The following is a 21,647-nucleotide window of genomic DNA, read 5'->3' on the forward strand; positions in this document are numbered from 1 at the left end:
ATGGAAGGAGTTTTGTGGCTCCTCTCAGATTGCAGAACTTTCTATCACCGAAATGTGAGGAAAAAGTGCTTTTTTGCCACATTTTGAGGTTTGCAAAGGATTCTGGGTAATATAACCTGGTGAGAGCCCCACAAGTCACCCAATGTGAGGAAAAGGTGCTTTTTTGCCAGATTTCGAGGTTTGCAAAGGATTCTGGGTAACAGAACCTGGTGAGAGCCCCACAAGTCACCCATTCTGGATTCCCGAGGGTTCTACTTTCCATAAATGTATAGGTTTGATAGGTTTCCCTATGTGCCGGCTGAGCTATAAGCCAAATTCCACAGGTAGGCTCTTTCCAAAAAAACAGACCAGTTTTCCTTAGGGAAATGTGATGTGTCCACGTCATCTTTTGGAACACTTCCTGTTGAGGGCACTAGGCTTACCCACACAAGTGAGGTACCATTTTTATCGGGAGACTTGGGGGAATGCTAGGTGGAAGGACTTTTGTGGCTCCTCTCAGATTGCAGAACTTTCTACCACGGAAATGTGAGGAAAAAGTGCTTTTTTGCCAAATTCTGAGGTTTGCAAAGGATTCTGGGTAACAGAACCTGGTGAGAGCCTCACAAGTCACACCATCCTGTATTCTCCTAGGTATTTAGTTTTGAAAAATGCACAGGTTTGATAGGTTTCCCTAGGTGCCGGCTGAGCTAGAGGCCAAAATTCACAGCTAGGCACTTTCCAAAAAACACGTTAGATTTCAATGTAAAAATGTGATGTATCCATGTTGTGTTTTCTGTCGCGGGCATTAGGCTTACGCACCCAAGTGAGGTACCATTTTTATCGGGAGACATGGGGGAACACAGAATAGCAGAATAAGTGTTATTGCCCCTTGTCTTTCTCTGCATTTTTTCCTTCCAAATGTATGACAGTGTGTAAAAAAGACGTCTATTTGAGAGATGCCCTGTAATTCACATGCTTGTATGGGGCCCCGGAATTCAGAGATGTGCAAATAACCACTGCTTCTCAACATCTTATCTTGTGCCCAATACCTATATTTCACTTTTTATATTTCACCAAATGAATAGCTGTATACCCAGTATACAATGAAAACCCATTGCAAGGTGCAGCCCCTTTATCGGTTCTAGGTACCTAGGTTTCTTGATGAATCTACAAGCCCTATATATCCGCAACCACAAGAGTCCACCTGACATAACGGTATATTGCTTTAAAAAATCTGCCATAGCTGGACAACGTTATAGAAGAAAACGTGGAGAGAAATGACTCTTTTTTCACCTCAATTACAATATTTTTCTATTTTAGCTGTTACTTTTTGTAGGAAAACCTTGAAGGATCTACACAAATGACCCCTTGCTGAATTCAGGATTTTGTCTTCTTTTCAGAAATGTTTAGTTGTCTGGGATCCAGCATTGGTTTCACACCCATTTCTGTCACTAACTGGAAGGAGTCTAAAAACACAGAAAATTAGTAAAAATGGGGTATGTTCCAGTAAAGTGCCAAAATTGTGTTGAAAATGTGGTTTTCTGATTCAAGTCTGCCTGTTTCTGAAAGCTGGAAAGCTGGTGATTTTAGCACCGCAAACCATTTGTTGATGCCATTTTCAGGGGGAAAAACACAAGATTTCTTCAGCAGACCTTTTTTCCCATTAAAAAGAAACAACTACATTTTTGCTAATTTCTTGGTCTCCTCCTGGAGAACCCTCAAACTATGGGTACTTCTAGAATCCCTAGGGTGTTTGAAAAAAAGGACGCAAATTTGGTGTGAGTAGCTTATGTTGACAAAAAGTTATGAGGGCCTAAGCGCAAACTGCTCCAAATAGCCAAACAAAAGGCATGGCACCTGAGGGGGAAATGGCCTGGCAGCGAAAGGGTTAAAGTGATATTGAGAAAGAAAGAGCTTTGTTTTACAAGTTGCAAAAACTATATCTACATATAAATAATAAATAAATAAAACATTCAGGAAACGATCATCTGGAATTGGTCTAGTTGGGAAAACACTGCATGCTGGTGAACGTTTCTATAGTAAGTACAACTGGATTCTGAAACGCTGAACTTTTATTTGGGATAAAGATTTTACCAAAACAAGCACAAAAGCGCTTTAGAGGACTGCGACCAATCAAAAATTGTCCCAAGTATTCCTGAAAAAAACACACAAACTTTTATGTGAAAGAAATCAGATTCACAATGAGTCAATTGATTAATTTTATTTTATATTAGGTGGTCTTCTAAACCGGCAATGTGCGGCACATCAATATAATGGTGTCACGAGAAGGCACACAAATATCATTGAGCAATATCATCTTTTTGTACTTTCTCGAAAACAATTATGACTTTCAAGCCCCTTCAACGACAGCCCAATGCGCTATCTCTTTGCACAACAAAATATGGAGTAACTGTGAGTTATGATTGAGGTGCTTGGGAGAAGCGTGAAATCGCTTCGATGTGCTTTTCTGGACTTTGAGAGCATGTGCTATTCAGACCATAACTTGAATTAACATTTATAAAACTGAAAGAGGGTGCAGGAATATAATTTCTTACGTTTTTTGACCGAATCCATGATGTTATTACGTTTTTATTGATGACTGAAGCACTATAATTTACCGAGTTAATGAGTGTTCAGCTTGCAGTTGACTAGTATTCCAACGAAAAACCTTGGCATGTTACAACAGAGTACACTAAAATGAACGGGAAAACGAATGCCAAGTTTGTGTAAAGGATTACTTCTTCAGATGAAAAAAACGTATTACAAGGTGAAGCAGCACTGAAGCACAAACAATACACTGTAGTGATGCATCACTTCATAAGGTAACTTGGACAAAACATAAAATAATTTTAAAAAAACCCACTTTAAGTGTCAATTTAAACTTGAAGAACCCGATCTTCAATGACAAAGTTCTCAATTTCTTTTACATTCTTAAAAAACAAGAGAGACAAAAATTAACAGGGCACGTGTATTCTTGGATAGTAGCATATCATATAGTGTCCCCATATAATTAAGGAAACAATTCTGTTGCAAACCATGAGAATTACAGTGAGCAGCCTTATCACTGCTTACAACAGCTGTGGCTTACTACCACTGAAAATGTGTTTTATGACTGATAACAGGACAGACGGTATTAACCCACCAGTTTCATTATTACACAACCAAACAAAATCATTTTAAGAAAAATGCCTAAACGAACTATTAAAAAGTAATGTAAACAAATTAATGCCATTCTTAACAAAAATCATCTGCTAAGGAAAATCAACTTCGATAAAAGGCACATTGAGGAAACGTATTAAAGGCTATTAATAGAACGAGATTTTGCTAAAAAAACTAAACTGTGTTGTACATATCCATTCACTGGATAACAAACGATAACTACGGAATCAATACAGTACTTTTTTGGTCCAAGCAAAAATGATGCAAATTGATTTTGCACATTTTTCCGGGTTTAGCTGCTCGTGTTTTCGTTCCATTTTGGGGCAAAACATTTTCGCCTTTATTATTGTGTGAAGTTTTGAACTGTGCAAAACAGCGCATAAATACATTTGCTCCCTTTTGCGCATAAAGTATTCGTGTACAGACCCACTGCTATTAAGATTTCATAAACTGCGCGTAACGTGTTCCTGTACAGACCCACTGCTATTAAGATATAAACTAAACCCAAACAGAGCATTTAGTGAAAGATATGGAACATAGCTGTCACCAAGTTTTTACACACGTAACGCAAACCGCGTATGAATCAAAAGCTGTGCAAACCTTGAGTCAACCTCTTTAAAGTAAAGCTTCTCTTTGGCAGCACAAGGCCTACAAGCAAGTGCACGTTTGGAGAAAAACGAGAGCCCACCACCTTTTTGTCATGAAACTGCAGTGTCAACTGGATCCCCACCCAGCTCTCTATGAAGGCAGCCTGCTGTCTATGGTAGTCTCTGTAGGGAGCTTGATCGTTTATCTGGTCTTGGCACACATTTCATAATGGCTGCTCTCCACAGTGCTGGAGCAAGCAAGAGGCTTAAAGTAGTCACGCTCAAAATGAGGAGGTAGACCTGAAATGAAAAGAGCAAATGTAAACATTATTGTCATTGAGTTCGTACGGCAGTGCAGGGTTATGAGAAAAATAGAACTCACGAAAAATGTTTTATTTCAGCTTATTACAGACATTTATGGAACTCGTGGGATAAATGAAGGCCTGGATAACAAACGTTGCAAGACATTCAGTGAAAGTGTCCGAAGGAACATTTGGAAAAATAACTCAGTAAAGACGATTGTCCTTGGCAGCTCAAGGCTCTGGGTCTGAGCCAGGATAAGAGGAGGCACGACTGGCATGCAGGTAAAGTTGGGTGAGGCTTGTGCAAAAATACTTTCTAGGAAAGCAAAGCTGCTGAAGTGATTCTGGTCTGGCAGCGAAAGCACCTGGAGCAGTTAAAGGAGTAAAACATAGGGGGGTCATTAGGGTCGCGGTGGCATTCTGACCGCCCCCAAAGTGGTGGTCCGACTGCTTTGACAGGGTCTGACTGCCATGTGACCGTGGCGGTTGTGCCACGGTCAGACCGCCAGTTCTCCTCCACAGGAGAACTGGTGGTCCTAATCCGCCAGGGCATCGCTGCATGCAGCACCATCCTGGGGATTACGACCCTCCTCTCTGCCAGGCTGGTGGAGACAGAGTGCAGGGGGCCCTAGTGGGGCCCCTGCACTACCCATGCACTTGTTGTGGGCAGTGCAGGGGCCCCCATTGCCAGACAGTGAACAGCAAGATGGGTGCTGGTGCACCCTACGCACTACAACATTGCCACGGCTCAATTATGAGCCAGAGTGAACGTTGTAGGCTGTTCCCCGCTGGGCAGTGATTCTGCCCGCTGACCCAGCAATGAACTCTTAATGAGGCCCGTGGGAAGACAGCCGCACTGGCAGCAACCTGACCACAGGACTTCGGCGAACAGTGAAACCCATCCGCTGAAGTCAAAATACCCCCACAGTGTCCAAGCTTGGGTATAAGCACTCTACTGCTGCTTGAAGTTTTTGCACACATTCATTTTCATACTTTAAATTAACATAGGATGTCTTGGTTCAGCTTGATAACAACACTAAGATGAAAGCAGAGGCCCCCTACCTGCCTTAAAATACTCACACTTTGGGTAAGTTAACATCTGCACCAGCAGGTAAAAGATAGTGCCGACAAATGACAAACTCCCGAACTAGTTTTCCGGTGCCAACTGTTGGTCACAATGTAATGCAGCTGTAGTTGTTTTTGGCACAACACTTGAGGTAAATTACTAATGATATCTTGGAGTATTTCATATTTCCTTTCACAGACATCCTCGACTTGGGTTGACAACTCCTGACGCACCCCTCGACCAATGGACTGTTCAAGAGTCAGAGTTGGTTGATTTTGTTATCAAGCCAATAAAATAATCTACTCCCTTGACATGGAGCAAACCAGTAATGGCACCAGGCACACAATACAATTGATACAAATATTTTCTCCCACAATGTAATGGTATTCCCCTTATGTCTGCAGAAAGCATGGGAGTGTTATTCGCCAGGCTGATGTTTTCTGCTCCTGGATAGTGCTGGCATCAACAAAGACAGTTTTACTTTCTGCTTTAGAAGATACATACCTTTGATCAGAGTTGCTGACTTAACGCGGGTCACAAGTGAAAAACTTGCAGGCTGACAGTATTTTTAAATTTTTTTAACATTTTATAATTTTGATAGTCAGTCAGCACCAACTCTATTACAAAATAGCAACCCAAAACCCACATCTGGGTGTGTGGGTTCTATAGAGCCAGTCGCAGGTGCCCTTCAACTACCTGTTAACTTGTTTCACCCCTTGTCTCTGAATTATTTCCAAAGGCCCCATACCTTGTCGAACCTCGTGGGCACTCTCAGTGTTTATACACCATGGCTTCGGTCCACATGCACCAGTCAAGACCAGGCCTTCATAATGCTATTGCCGGGGGGTCTCTGCTGCCTCATAAATGGGTAATGTCTCTTCTAGCCACTGCAAGTGCCACCTTGCAAAACAAACTGGCGTACTTAGACCAGACTTGCCACTCCCAGATTCCCAATGTAGCCAACCTCACGCCAACCTCAATTGTTCCTTCCAGAAGTTCAAAAACACACTGACCCACATGGTGCTAGTAGTCCTGTATGCACACTCCCCGGGTGTGTAATAGTTTCCGCTATTGCCTGCAGTCCCTTAAAAATGAGTTAGTGTTGCTTTGCCCGATTCCATACAACCTAGTCCTGGTGTAGTACACCTGATGTATTACTTCGCGTTGCACTTGTCTAAAGCCTGCTTTAATGGCTACCTCTCTCAGGTATAGACTGGCCCTCACCCAGTCCTCATCCTCACCAAGTCTCATTCCCATTTCGTGCGTAGTTAATTATTTTTTTAAATGTCTTTATTGCATTTTTAATTTTGTATCCAAAAACCGACAGTTTCTGCGTTAACATGGGAAATAACATAGCTGACATTAGAATATAAATACACACATTAATTACCCCCAGGTGCTCCTTGACCCTCAGGACCCTAAGATCTGGAAGTGCAGCAGCTAGTGAACCCCGTAAAGGTCCAAAAAAAAAAGTGGAGGTAGTTAAATGCATCCAGACATAGCAATCACATAAACGAAAAGAAGGAATACATTACATTAACATTCCATGGCTAGTGGGAGCAACACCTTCAGTGAGGGAGAGGCAGCATCGGGTAACTTTAATAATGAAAGGAGGAAGAATAAAGGGGGAGGGCGAATGGGAGTCAGACAGGGCATGGCTCCCATCCTTCAACCGAGGGGAGGCCTCTACTGAAGGGATTTGCCCATTTTGTCCAGTAACGTAAGCACTTATATGTCCCACAACATGGCGGCACTGGCTCTGTCCACTTGGTGAACATCTGGGGCCACAGCATCTGACTCCACCACTGCCGCTTAAGCACCACTCTGAGCCAGATCACCTCCAGGGGTGGCTCAGCCACCTTTCAGGATATCACTATCTGATGCTTAAATAAAATCATTGCTAAGTCCACAAATTTCAAACAGTGTTCTGTTTTTTTATTTGTGGCAGTTATCCCCAACAGGCATACCAGGGGGTTGGGTGCCGTGGGTGTATCAACGAAATCTGGTATAGCTTCCATCACTCTCACCCACACTCGGCCGGAACCGGGCAGGCCCATACCATGTGAAGAATGGATGTATCTGGATGGCGACATCAGGAGCATTCCGGGGACGAGTGCGCAAACATCCTGTGTACTTGGTAGGGACTGAAATATGTCTGGTGCAAGTAATTATACTGCATATATTGAAGGCAGGAGTTGCGTGAAACTCATTTAACATATATCATGTGTTGTTAGAAATGGAATCTCTAATTTCCAGAGGTATACACCCTTGTCCAAGTAGGGACCAAAATCCGAGTCAGGGTAACTTACACACAATCCAAATTATCCTGTGCCCACCCACCGGTAGCTTGGCACTGAGCAGTCAGGCTTAACTTAGAAGGCAATGTGAAAAGTATTTGTGCAATACATCATACAGTAACACAGTGAAAACACCCCAAAAATACACCACACAGGCTTAGAAAAATATAAAAAGAGTCTTAAATCTTAGAAATCAGCAGTTGTCTCTTTATTACACAAAGTACCTGGTATGCGTGAAAAATAACACGCATGGAGACCGCAGTGGAGGAGATGCGTGATAAAATAGGGTGTGCGTCAGATTCTCCAACACGGCACAGACAATGAATTGTTTCTTTCTATGCTGCAAGGGGATTTGTGTCGTTTTTTTGGTATGAAGTCTTGGTTCTTAACTGCGATGAGGGGATCTTTTTGACGATGGGGGAAATCCTGGGCGCACTGTAAAACGTCACAAGCGTTGCGTCAATCCAGTATGGCAATGCGTCAAATATTCGGATGCACGGCATGCGTTGTGTCAATTTTCCACTCAGGGAATCGGCTGCATTGTTCCAGTTCGGCTGTGCGTCGATTCGGTAGAATTGTGCATCAAAATTTCTGTCGCAAGGCAGGCTGTGTCCAATCTTCACTCAGGAAGTCGGGCTGTGTAGTTCTCTGTTTCACAAAACATCTTTGCCGACAGGCTGTGTGTGTCGATTTTCATCTCACAAGGAGTTTCCTGACAAGATGAAGTCTTTTTGGCCCTGAGACTTCAGGAAACAGGAGGGAAGCTTAATCCAAGCACTTGGACAGTATTTCTCAGCAAAGTCAGAGGGCACTTGGGCAACAGCAGGTCAGCAGTCCTTCCCAGCAAAGCAGTCCAGATGAGTCCTTTCGGCAGCCAAGCAGTTCGTCTTGACAGGCTGCAGGTTCAGGTCCAGAAGTGTCTGAGTTGGTGGGGTCAGGGACCCAGTTTATGTGCCCAATAATGCCTTTGAAGTGGGGGAGACTTCAAAGAGTGGTTTTGTAGTACACAATTTCCCCTTTCAGTACAGGTCTGTCTGCCAGGGTCCCAGTAGGGGTTTGGCAGTCCATTGTGTGAGGACAGGCCACTAGCATTTGAAATGTAAGTGTCAGGCCCTCCACACTTCCAGCCCAGGAAGACCCATTCAGTATGCAGATGAGTGCAGGTGTGACTGAGTGTCCTGTGTGTGTCTGGGTGAAATGCAGAAGGAAGCTGTCAACCAGCCCAACCGAGACGTTGACTGGAGACAGGCTGTAAGTAAGTCACAGATGGATTTTTAAGTGCAGAAAAAATGCTCACTTTCTAAATGTGGCATTTCTAAAATAGTAATATAAAATCCAACCTCACCAATAAGCAGGTTTTTCTATTACCATTCTGGCCATACTAAATTTGAACTGGTTACCCCTTCCTGATCCGAATCTACCACTCAAACAGTATATGTAGAAAAAGGGGAGTTTAAGGCTTGGCAAGTACTTTTAAATGCCAAGTCGAAGTGGCAGTGAAACTGCACACACAGGCCTTGCAATGGCAGGCCTGAGACATGGTTAAGGGGCTACTTATAGGGGTGGCACAATCAGTGCTGCAAGAGCATTAGTAGCATTTAATTTAAAGGCCCTGGGCATATGAAGTGCACTTTACTGGGGGCTTACAAGTAAATTAAATATGCCAATTAGGTATGAGCCAATGTTACCATGTTTTTAGGGTGAGAGCATATGCGCTTTAGCACTGGTTAGCAGTGGTAAAGTGCGCAGAGTCCTAAAGCGAGCAAAAACAGTGTCAGAAAAGTGGAGGGAGGCAGTCATAAAGTTAGGGGATAACCACCCTAAGGCTGGCAGGTGTAACAAGTGCCATCTCCTATTGTTTAACTGGTAGGGCTATTCCAGGCATCCTTCCCACTGGGGCTTGCTACACATTGCCTGGTATTTATCTTGAGGTAATAATGCACCATACAATACTGTAACAGCCCGTCTCCCCTTCCCATGAGTAAGAACACACCACAGTCCCTCATGCAGCACTGGCTCCCGCTGACACATTCTGCATGTGTCCAGCACCGCCAGCACAAATGCATTATGTGTCAGGAAAAAGCCTGCCCCCAAGCTGCAAATCAAGAAAAGAGCACAGAGTCCCTCAATTAGGAGATCCCCTACTCGACCAGCTCAAGTCTCCTGCCATGGTCGGTATTACTGTGAGCAGAGCCCGCATTCGTAGCACACTCCACAGCAGTTACTGTGGTGCAGTGCTGGTGCTGAATGTACATATTCCAGCAAAGTCTACCCGCTTGTGCCAACCACCCAGTCCTCTCAGAGGACTGCGTCTGTCCATCAATCAATCTATCACCTTGGTCCCTTGGAGTTCGTACTAAATAGCCACACTCCCAGGTAGTGCAATCGGCCAGCCACTGCATTTGCCACTGCAGCTTGGCTGCGGCGTAATATAGCTCAAAGTCCCGCACCTCCAGGTCTCCCGTTGTCATGGGCTGTTGGAGCCTAGCGTGCGAGGCCCTCCACCTACATCTCTCCCAGACCAGATCTTACACTAGACCGCTCAACTACTGGTAAGGCTGTGAACAGACACCGAAAGCATGGTGAAACTAGCATATTTGCTACTGCCATGTGACACATTAGCGAGAAAGGGCGGTGTAAGCAAAAGACTAGGGACCTGCAACAGCTGACAACACTTTACAGAAGTTACCATCAAGGACATCCTTGTCTGACAAATGCATTTATTCCCAGGTAGAGAAAGGATTCCATGCTCCAGGGTAACCGCTCTGTCGGCAGCACTGCCCTTTCCGCTTGTTCCACTTGCTGCAGAAGGAATAAACAAGATTTCACCCCAGTTTATCCTAAGACCAGTCTTTATCCCAAAGTGCTACAATAACTCAAATAAACCTGGCAGTACTCATTTGTGTTCCTGAAAGTATATAAGAGCATTTTATCAGGAACTTATATGCAAGTCCTTCCCTATGGACACAACCCAGTCTGGGCCCGAGCCCTAAAAAAATATAGGCACAGGGCTCCTTCTCCAGGGCCAATATAACGAGCGACAGGGAACAACATTGTCTAGTACCCCCACCAATGACATAGCTGCATGAGTTTTGTTGCCCTGTTTTTTTACCCTAGCCTGTGGAGCTGTGAAGGGCAGTTTATTCCAGCCTAGGAACTCAGGGCCCAACTCTAGGCCCTCCGATACCAGCAACAGGTAGGACCACCCCAGGGTATCGAACAACTTCTTGATGTCGAAGGACACTGGAAGGTCGTCCGCCCCCTCTAAGAACCCACATTATGCAGCACTGTCTGCTGATATTATAAAAAGTGGACCTATGGGGAATAAAACCATTCTGGTCTGGGTGCACCAGTGTAAGCAGCACCAGCAATATCTTATTCACAAGCACCTTGCTTAAAATCTTATAATCAATGTTTATGTTTGTGTGTGCCTACGGTCTCCCTGAAGGCCGGGTCCAGGAGGGCCTCTGAATGCAATTTCCAGGTAGGGACCTGAGCTTAGGGTGATAGTCTTCTCTCACTCCAAGGCCTCTGAACTAGGAGCACACATGATAGACTCCAGGACCGTCTAGGGATCCAAGACCTCATATCTGTTTGTGTAGTGTAGGAGATCTCCACCACCACCTGCACCCATTCCTTGACTGCCTGCTCCTCCGATGAATGAGTGTCTGGCTGGCCGGGGGTGATAATGGCAAGGCTTACTCCTGCTCCAGCCTAGCATGTCATCCCCACCCAAATACGTGGATCCCTGTGACTGCAACCACAACCAGGTCTCCTGTAGGGTGTGAAAGAAATGGGTCACATCAGAGTCCACTATGCGGATCCTCGCCGGGAAGAGCAAGTCATATAGCAGTACCAGGGTCCAGAGCTGTGCTTTAATAGCCCCAAAAGTGTTGCGTTTCCTTTGAACTTCGGCGTATAGACAAAATAGGCTGTGATGAGATTACTGTTGCACTGTCAGGGGCCTTTTGTGCAGAATAACTGTAGCTGCAGGTCTCAATCCCAAAAGTTCAGCAGATGGGCTACCACTGGATGTGGAGGGGCCCACGGGAATGCGGCTGGCCCCGGATCCTCTGTGCCCTCTCAATGGAAAAGAACTTTGGCATTCGCTTGCTCAGGACTGTGGACGTCAACCAGTTCTCCAAGAACAACTCTATTCTTGGACCTTCCGACTTCTTAGGAAAGCCAAGGAAACAGATATTATTTTGCTGTGACCACCCCTCCAAATCCTCCGCACAGGCTTTAAGTTCTTGCACACCTCCAGCTGTAAGGACTTTACGCAGCTCCTGCATGGTTGACATTGTGGGCCGCATTGACGTCAGGGAGGACTCCGTCTCATCCATTTTGTTCCCCAGCTTGGCATAATCAGCCCGCTGAAGCCCCATCTACACTTGTATAGGCCTCAACTGGGCCTCCTTTGCAGTCTTTGAGTCCTGGATGGCCTGTAGAATTTTATCGAACATTCCTGTGTGCTTCTTCAATGTAACCTCGAGCTGTCAAATTGGGTCTGCTGGTGTGGTGGGGGCCATTAGAATGTCCATAATAGACTTAGGAGGAGGCGGCTTGGCAACTTTAGGCCAAACTATTACCTAGTTGTAGCTGTCACCCAAGACCTCCAGTCAGAAGGCCCTTAGTGCAATATTCTGGACCTCCAGGGCCTTCCCAGGGAGAAAAGGATCTCAAGGCTGCACCGAGAGGCCAAGCTGATGCAGTCACTTCATCACCGTGTCTTACTGCACCAAGAAGGAGCCCCACCAGTAGACTCCACAAAGCTGATAAGCCTGCCACTTAGGTCTTTAAGGCACTACAGAGCCACATGCAGCCACGCAACCCTTTATAATTCACCTGTCATGCATCAGGGCAGTTGGCACCCTCAACATTTCAGTTTCGGCTGAGACACCAAATTAGGTAGTGGGCATCGCTGCGCCCTATTCAGGTCAGCGGGCAAACTGAGTCCATCTCATGCACCAGGCAGTGTCCTGTTGAACCCAGCTTCCCATCCGACAGTTCACATAGTTGGGGTCATTCAGTCGCTGCTTTCAGGGGGCCCAACGGGCCGCCATGCTGCAGATCAATTTCCAGTCCCCCACCTTGCAACACTAGCAGGCCAGAATGAGAGGCGCATCTGCCCCTTGAACGAGGGAGCACCACCCTGTCAGGCACTCACTGCAGGCCCCACTCACTCTCTCACAGCTGTACCGCTCTCTTCTATACAGACTCTGTCTTGTGGGTGCCACTGTCTGCAGTACCTGGGGAAGAGTCAGTCCACATTCTCTGCGGGTAAAGGGCAGGGGCTCCTCACCACTGATTGACTCCATGAAGTGCTGCCTAAATTACCACGGCCTCCCCCTGTATGGGCAGCATTTGGCTCTCCGCTGTGAGGCATCACGTCCCTGGCTTTGAGGCAGGTCCTCTGTGCAGGCTGAAGCATGTCTCTCCTGCAGGCAACGCCCCACACATGGGGCCCAGCATCACAACTGCCACCCGGGATCAAGAGCTACCCGTCCTCTCTTACTTGCACAGGGGAGCGGGGCACCAGCGGGCTCCTCAGGTCTTGTAAACTGCAGGAGTCTGTCAGGTGGGAGCTTCATGCAAGTGCAACTGCACTCAGCGCCATTTTGGCCACACCCATGGTGCCTAGTTTATTGAGAGATGACTGGCTTTTGTTTTGTAAAGTTTTCTAGATCAGGGAGATAGCAAGTTTATGAAGGCAGGCCAAAAGCATCCGGTACTAGAGTGGGGTTTCCTCTGCCACTTCTCACAGTTCCTCCCCATAGCTGACCAAGGCATGGCATATTGAAAGAGCTGACTGTTATATTCTGGCTGCAGCTCCTCAAAGGATTGGAGGCTTTCTGCGCACCACACATCACCCTGTATGGTAGCTCCCACTGCATCCAACCCTCTGGAGTATTTAGGTTTCTCAGGGAGTCTGATTCTCACAAAGGACTTTCAAGTGTCAGCTGCCCCTCATTCCCAATCACCTTGTAGTTTGCTTCCAGTGGTATATCACTGACTCGGTTGTAAAAAGCAGTGTGGGCCACAAGCCCTGCTGCATAACCTACGTAGATATCCACCCTCCCCGCACCAGCTCACGCCTGTCTGCCATCAACCAGGGCTTCTGTAACAATGAGAAGACCCAGATGTCCACCACCTGAATCTGTACTGCTCTGTGCAAGAGTCAAAGGTCAGGAAGAGGCAGCTCACTCGCACATGGATTTGTCATAAGTGTTTGCAATGTGATGTACAGTTTCCCCCTGTCCCACTGCGTAGACCGCTATGAAGAATCCATCCGGAACTCGGTATAGTGAGTTCTGGAGCATATAGAAGAATTTTAACACCGTTATTTTATATAGGGCCGCTCTACCCATCAGGCACAGCAGGAGTTTCCTCCAGTGCCCCACGTCTTGTTTATAGTCATCAAGGATTCATCCGAGATTGCATCTTTTGAAGTCTTCAGGGTCCATAGTAATATAGACCTAGGTATTTGAAGCTGTTCGTGGTCCATCAGAATGAGTAAGGCCACAGATCTTGTTGGGGCCACCAGTCTAGCAGAAATGCCACTGACTTGTGGCAATTATTACCTATCTTGGAATATTTCCTAAATATGTTGTTTATCTCCAGTAACAGTATAACATAATGGTGTCTGCTTAAAGTGAAGATGGTGTCCCCCCCTTTCTCATCCCAGTGTACACCCCTGAGCTGCAAGTCCACCATTACCCAGTACACCAGCAGCTCGACTGCCAATGCGAACCACAATGAGGATAGCATGCAAGCCTGTTTCATTCCTCTACCCAGTCAGAATTCCCTCGATGTCACTCTATTGACACTGACCGCTGCCATCAGGCCTGTGTATACAATTTGTGTCCAAAAGGAGAATCCCGGCTCGAACATCATCTTATCCAGGACCAGCTATGGGTAGCCTCAGTTCACTAAGTCAAAGGCCTTTTTGGCATCTAGTATTATCCAGACCTCTGGTTCTTGCATGGTCCATTGGCACACTAGACATATGAATAACCTTCAGAGGTTGTATCTAGAGCGCTGAAGCATAAAGCCAGACTGATCCAGCACAGTGAGTTTGCCTATCATCCATAGCAATCGATTAGCCAGCACACTGGCCAACAACCTCACTGCTGTATTAAGCAGAGCAATCGGTCTGTATGAGGCAAACTGCTCGGCTGGTTTACCTTCCATGTGGATACTGGCAGTCCTCAGATTCCCTGGGACAGTCCTTTTTCTCTTGGACTCATAAAACATATATTTCTGGTGTTCCCCCACATCAGCCAACACTTAAAGAAAGTTCCAGGAGGAAGCTATTAGAACCAGGGGCCTTCCCCCTCCTAAGCTGGCACAACACCTTCTGTATTTCTTCGATGATGATCTCCTCATCTAATCTTTGAGAGTCATCTTTGCACAGTCTAGGGACTGGAATGTCTGTGATGAATTTTTGTAGGCCCGCCATATGCATACCCTAGTCGGGTTTATACAGCGTCTGGAGGTAATGTGCAAAGGTCTCCGCAATAGCATCTGCTATCACATTTTCCCTCCCATCCTCCCAAACAACTTTTGGACCCACAGGGCCTACTCTTCCCTTCCTGCAACCTTCCAGCAGTTTGCCCGCTTTGTTCCCAACCTCCTACAATTGGTGCTATTTGGAGTAGAAGCCCCCGAACATCTTGTCTTCTGAGTGTATTCCTCCATTAGTACTGCCATGCTTTGCCCGCTCCACAGTGGGAAGCTGTGTGTATTTCCGTTTAGTATCTACTAGCCTATGTTCTAAGGCTCTCTCCTCCTACCGTCACTTCCTCTTCTTCCCTGCTATGTGGAAGATTAAGGAATCCTAAAGCATTGCTTTACAGGCCTCCCAGACTACTACGTTCCAGTCAACTGAGACAGTTTTTTTTTTTTTTTTTAAGTTTCTATACTGTCTGCTACCATTTTTCTAGTCTGCCAGTTCCCAGGAATCCAACTTCCAGGCCCCCCCACATCGTCATGTTCCCGTCAGTTATGTACATATTGGGGGCACGGTGTGATATGCCCATAGGCAAATGTCTAGTGCCCCCTTGTGCTCTTGGAACCAGAATATAATCAATCAGTGACATGGATCCATTAGTCCCGGAAGCATATGTATGTTGTCAATCTATGGGATGAGCCTCTCTCCACATGTCTAGTAGGCCTAGAGCATCTGAGAATTATCAAAGTCTTGGGTCGTGTCCAGTTTGTTGTTCCCCTCTACACAGACTATCCTGTCTGCCCTCCATGGTGCGCTAAAACTCGACCTCTCCCCACCTCCCTGCAAACCCCATCCTTGTTATGATATTGGGAAGCTGGAGCAGCCAATCCCCCATGTTTAGCAACTGTGCAGATTGTAGTGATTCCCTTCCAATTTTCCATGTAATGTGGCATAGTAACCCCCTCGGTTTAACCAGGTGTTAGTTATATGCAACGGGTGGGATTTCCTGGGCAGTATACCCAATCCTCTCGATCCAGTGGTAAACCCTGAGAATACCAGGACATTGTAACCGGCCCTCCCTACAAAAATGCACAATTGTTGTCAATGTGATGATTCTCCTGGCGCAAGATAATGTCAGGGTGGTGCCTTAGCAGGTACAGAGAGACCACCACCCTTCTTGACTCGGCTCCTGAGCCTGTTGACATTCCAGGAGAGTATTGTTAGGTCCTGTCCCCGTGTGGGGGTGTCACTTCCCATGTTGCAACTGGTGTGCCTGGGCCTATGTCCCCAACACTCCTGTTGTAACGTGTGAGCTAGTGATCCCTCATTAGTGTGGTGATTAGCCAATCCTCTTGCTATAATAACTGAACTAAACATATGTCCCAACTCCCCTATCTTTCCCCCCAATGTCTCAGGCTGCGACCTTAGAACTGATCACTACCCCTACTAGATGTCTGTCGCCCTCCCATTCATCCAATCACACCTTAAACAGCAACTGGCACCAGGTATAGTATACTTCCTTGGTGAGAGTATTGTGGCAGTACTGTCAGTCACCCTCCGCCCTTCTCCCAGCTTGCCCAGGCCTTTCAGATTGCTGATCTGAGACATGAGCTTAACAATTGGTCGTCAGTTCGATTCCGTTGGTGTGTGCCTCTGTCCCGCTCCCCTTAGATTGCCTGCGAGACTCCTGGACTGTTGTCTGGCTTTGGGTAGCACCAGCCAGGCGCTTCCATCTACTGCCCCATCTGGCACTGTTTCCCTTCCAAGGGACATCAACCTTCTAACCAGTCCCACATCGTCTCGGGTGTGGTAAAAAACATGAAGCACCCAAGTGTGACCACCCCCAGTTTCACCGGGAAGATCATGTACAGCAGGTCTAGCTTACAGAGGTTCTGTTTAGCCTTATTAAGGGAGCATCTCCCTGCCTGTACCTCTTGGGTATGGTCCGACAACATTGTTACTGTCTCGTTTTCGTATCGCAGTAGGCTATTTGTGCGGGCCACCCTGAGAATCACCTCCCTGCTTCAGTAGTTCAGAACTTAGGCTATAAGGGCCGTGGTCTCACTCCAGGTTTGATGGGTACTCCAGGGATTCCGCAGACCCCCTCTACCACCAAGTACGCCAAGTCAGCTGGCCGCATTGTGAAAAGTCTTCCAGGAAACACTCTGGTTCTCTTCCTTCGCTGTGTTCTGGCAATCCCACCAGGAGAATGTTGTTTTGGCAAGACCTCCCTTCTCCATCTTTCGCCCTAGCATGCAAAAGTCGAGTGACTTTGCCTAGGTGTGTGGCCTCGCCTTGTAGATTTTGGATTGAGTCTATGTGTTCTTTTAGGAGTTGTTCATTAGCAGACCCTCTTATAGACATATTTTAGAAGTATGCCTGCATCAGGGTGGCATTGACGCCCTTGTATCAATTTTACCCTTCAGGTTGGTCGTCGTGTCTTTGATGGCCTGCATCAAGTCTTCCAATGAGGGCTCCCAGATGCTTCCCTCCGGTGTTGCTGATCTTTGCCTCTCTTGGGCGCCCCTATCTCCCTGTGGAATGTGTGTTTTTCTAATCTGGCCTCTATTGGGGCTGAATGTGTTTTCCCCACACCATTGTCATGATGAGCCAGTGAGAAGATTCGGCTGCTGTTGTTGCAGGGCCCCTTGCCCTCCCCGATACAGTCACCTCCTCTCAGCACCTACACCTATTCCCCTCGAAGTCTTCTTGCCTGCAGACGTTTTACAGGGTCCTGTCGTCCCATGTCGTCCCCCTTCGCTGTTTTATGCTCAGTGCCCCTCTTGTCTAGCACCCTGCTGACAAATATGCGGTTAGGGGCTGTGGGGGTGTCCTCGGGCTGCAACTGGGAGTCTGGCCGAGGCCTGTAGCTCTTCACTTCACACCCCTGCTACCACTGTTAGGGGTGGGACCACGATTACAGCTGCAGTGTGATGTGTCTCATCTATGTAGTACGCTTCTCAATCATCTGCTTTGGTGGTGTAACTGCATTATGATAAACTCCCAAACACATTTAACACTATGTTCATCTGGATCTGAAAGCTTCTTCACAAAGTATAGCACCATTTTTAACAGATCTGACATTTCAGCAACAAGGGAAACAAACAGCAAGACAGTTTTTCTTTTTTGTTTTAGTTCAAGTTTGAGGAACAATTCTACCAATGAGCAAAACCATTTTCTACTCAACGTGGCAAACCTACCGTTTTTTGGGTGCAAAAATTCAGCTATTTCGTAAAAGCAAGAACATGCCCTATTTCAGGTAGCAGTATGAAACGAAGATGTTCCTTTGGTTTATAGAAAGCAGGTAAGTGAAAAACTAAAGCTATTCCGGGAGTGCGGTGAGACAGCTCAATAGTTATGTACATGTGTTTAGGAGTTTTATATTGCACTATGTGTGGCCATTTGGTTACTTTAAAACACAAGGTAGTCGGAAAAGTGCCAATTTGAAACAATCATTAGAAAATGCATTAAGTTATGCCTGTTGACTTATTCGATTTGCTAATGCATCCCCCCCCTACCACAAAAAAAAAGAAACAAAGAAAAAATGTGCAATTATGTGCCTGGTGCCAGCAGGGATGGGCACTCCGCTAGCACATGTGTGCATGCTAACATATGCGCACGCTTGCGACACCACCTTTGCATGCAGCAAACAAATGAGAAGGGCGCCTTTTAATTTTCAATATTTAAAGAGCAAAAATGCTTTTTTTCAATGCGGAGTGGCCCAGCAGAAAATGAAACAGCCAGGCTCTCCAAAAACATGAAATTAACAAAATATGTAATGTACAGTGCGGTTAGTGGAGCAGTGGAAGAGTGGCTTTGTAACTAAGGGGAAGCAACAGAGAGGGATAGGGACAAGGGAGCAGCAGATGTGAATAAAAATGGCAGGTGTAGAGCTCTAAAAGAAAAACAAAACTTTTGAAAGCATTTACTTTCACTGAGAGGGGTAGGGCAGCACAGAGCAGCGGGTGGTGGTGCACAGCACAAGAGAGACAGCAAGAAAATGCACGCTTCTTGGAGTATTTGATGTAAAAGGAAAATGTAGTACCGTAAATTAGAGCAGTGGGAAGATACAAAGTCAGCCAGTCAAAAGCAGGGTAAATATGCTATTCTCCATGGGAGAGACAAACGCACAAAATTAAGGCAAGCTACCAAATAAGAAGCAAACAAATGAGAGTGAAATAAAGCCAGCCAAAGGTAAGCAATGGGCAAGCTATAGGACGACTAAGGTTTTGGTGTGGTCCACAATAGGCTTGCGCCTACAGACAGCTACAAGCTGTCTGGTAGGCGAGACCTAAAAGAGTTGTGAATATGGAGAAAGCATTCAATCACTTCTTTTTATTCACAGGGGAGGCTCCAAGATTCTGAATTAGAGAGTCTGGCTTGGTACCTTTAGAAGGTAAGCATTTGAATAATTCAGTTTTTGGGAATTTCCTAAACGTTTGTGGTTGGGTTTGGGTTTCAGTGAATGGCGGTGGTCATATGTACCCAATGATCAGTTTGCAGTAAGAGGAAAACGTTTTGTAGTCAGTAAAATTGGAGACAAACATCTTAGCCACTGCATTGGCTTATGGAGCCAACAACATTCCTATATCAAAGAGTGACCTCGGACTATTATATCACTACTCTTCAACTGTAGAAAATATTACATGGAAATAAAAGGTACTTCCAAAATAAGTTTCACCAATGTCTCTCTAACTCAAGTTATAAATTCAATAGGCGAGTATTCTGATAAACAGTCTAAAAGAGATTCACGGTTCCCAAACTGTACTAGAATGCTTCCTGGTAGGTGCACTAAGCATAAATCCAATTGCATATTTAGAATCATTCTATTCCTTTTAACAACTGTTTCTAACTCTTGGGTTACAACATTACCTATAAAATCAAATATACAGCAAATTATTTTAAACATGGCTAGATGTTAGCAACTACAGTCACACTGTCAAACATCAAGTGACAAATGCAAAGCTAAAACTATTGAAATCAGAATAATACACATGAACAGAAAACCTCTCAATAGATCATACAAAATCGAGTTATAAATGCAATGGCGAGGTTGCTCTGTGGCACCCTTCTCTCCTCACAACACAAATAAAGAGTGCATTCAGGTTATGAGAAAACGTCCACTGTTCAACGATGGCAGAACTCTTAAAGGTTCCTGACAAAGTTTCTGGCAGGCAGCTTCAGGACAATCTTAAGATACTTCTACGCATTGATCTAGTATAGTGTTTGACCCACAGAGAGAACAGAGAAAGTACTATTGCTATGTGTGGTGTCATTCTTGGGATAGGCATGAATTTACATCTTTAACGCCAGTCCTATCACAGCCATGAACATGTCATCCTATTCTTTATGATTGAAAGGAAATTTTGAAGACTTTGCTGAACTTGCCATGTCATGGTTTTGTAAATGTTAGGAGGGGATTCAGTAGAGCGTGAGAACGTGCCCATGCCAGATCTACTAGTGTCAATATTAGTTTGTTGTTCTCTGCGCTCCTGCTCAAGCAATATATTTACCTTAATTGTGAAATCAATTATGCACCTTAGAAATCATGACCTTGCCTTTCAGACAAGTGTCACTAAAACCTAGATGTATCTTTGGGTCAGCACTACTGGTCCATACTCCACGATAAAAACATTGCTTTACATAGTAGAATGCATAAGAAACAATGTTGAAGACTGCATGCAGAAACCATGAAGACTAAATAGCAAATAGCTATCAGGAATCAATAGTTTTCAGTCCATAAATCCAATTACTTATGACATTAAGTCCACCTATCTACGTGGAGATGTGAGGCAGGGAAAGAGGAGAATGGATTATGTCAGGTATATTGTCGACCTGCGGAGAAGCTGTCTGGCATAGGGTAAATTGTTTAGGATGTACATAGGAACCAACAGTGTCAATTAATTGACTAATTAATCTATAATAACATTGAAAGCAATGGCTAATGCCTGTGGCCTTAGCATAACGGTGGGACCAATAAAGGTCCAGGATACGCAGACTAATGCCAGGTTTTTGGGATAATCACTGCATATGTAAAGAAGTCTGCTTATATTAATTGTATATGGCTATCTGGAAAATATGCATTCAGCTTTCCCAAACTTACAGTACCTTGCCCTACTCACACGTCTGATAAAGGTACAAGTACCAGCTTCAGGCATCACCAGTGACCATCTCCAAAGTTACTGTCAGTGAAATAAAGTTCTATAAAACAACTGTTGCTGTTGGGGGAGCCTTGTCTTATAATGCCAACTTCCTTTTCACAGTAATGAAGTCTTAGTTGTCATTTGAAAGCCAGATATATCAATACAGAATTCAGACAAAGCTTGCCAAAGATCAGAGTTTCTCAGCTACTGTTGAAGACCAATGAAACCCACACACCATCAGGGTTTACAGTCTGAAAGATAATTTTACTTCAATCATGGAATCAGTTTGATGCTATGTGAAGGCCAGAACATTTTAGGAGTATTTTGATTGCCTCTCTATGCCATTTTTATGTATGTATTGTCAATGTTCTTTCACAAAGTATTTGAGAAGCTTCATCTTTCAAGGCACTTAGGAGGTCTAACCATTTGATGGAATACAGTGAAAAAAAGATTTAAAAGTAAAATGTCCAAATATATCTCACCTCTCTTGAGATGATTCCTAATCTTCTTGCTCTGCTTCCCAGGACAAAGGAAAACTCACTGACTTGGGCTAATCCAGCAGAGACGATCCACTTGATGTACTGGCTACTTTTTGGCAGAAATAGAGTAAGAACGACTACTGCCAAAACAAACTAGAAAAGACAAGAGGTTAGTCGCTATCAAA

The 21,647-nt window shown here is 45.2% G+C and overlaps 1 protein-coding gene across 5 annotated transcripts in view; it reads right to left on the bottom strand.

Moving 5' to 3' along the window:
* Window positions 1-2,185: 2,185 nt before the first annotated feature.
* Window positions 2,186-21,647, bottom strand: part of TMCO3 (transmembrane and coiled-coil domains 3) — a 612,636-nt gene continuing 593,174 nt past the window's right edge. For all 5 annotated transcript variants that reach the window (XM_069204660.1, XM_069204658.1, XM_069204662.1 and 2 more), the window contains exons 12-13: window positions 21,466-21,615; window positions 2,186-4,025 (exon numbers count right to left, since the gene is read on the bottom strand). In XM_069204660.1, coding sequence (XP_069060761.1) covers window positions 3,897-4,025; window positions 21,466-21,615 — 279 coding nt within the window. In that variant the 3' untranslated portion in view covers window positions 2,186-3,896. The remainder of the gene's footprint in view (window positions 4,026-21,465; window positions 21,616-21,647) is intronic.

The sequence above is a fragment of the Pleurodeles waltl genome, chromosome 8, assembly GCF_031143425.1.
Source record: "Pleurodeles waltl isolate 20211129_DDA chromosome 8, aPleWal1.hap1.20221129, whole genome shotgun sequence".
NCBI classification, from domain to species: domain Eukaryota; kingdom Metazoa; phylum Chordata; class Amphibia; order Caudata; family Salamandridae; genus Pleurodeles; species Pleurodeles waltl.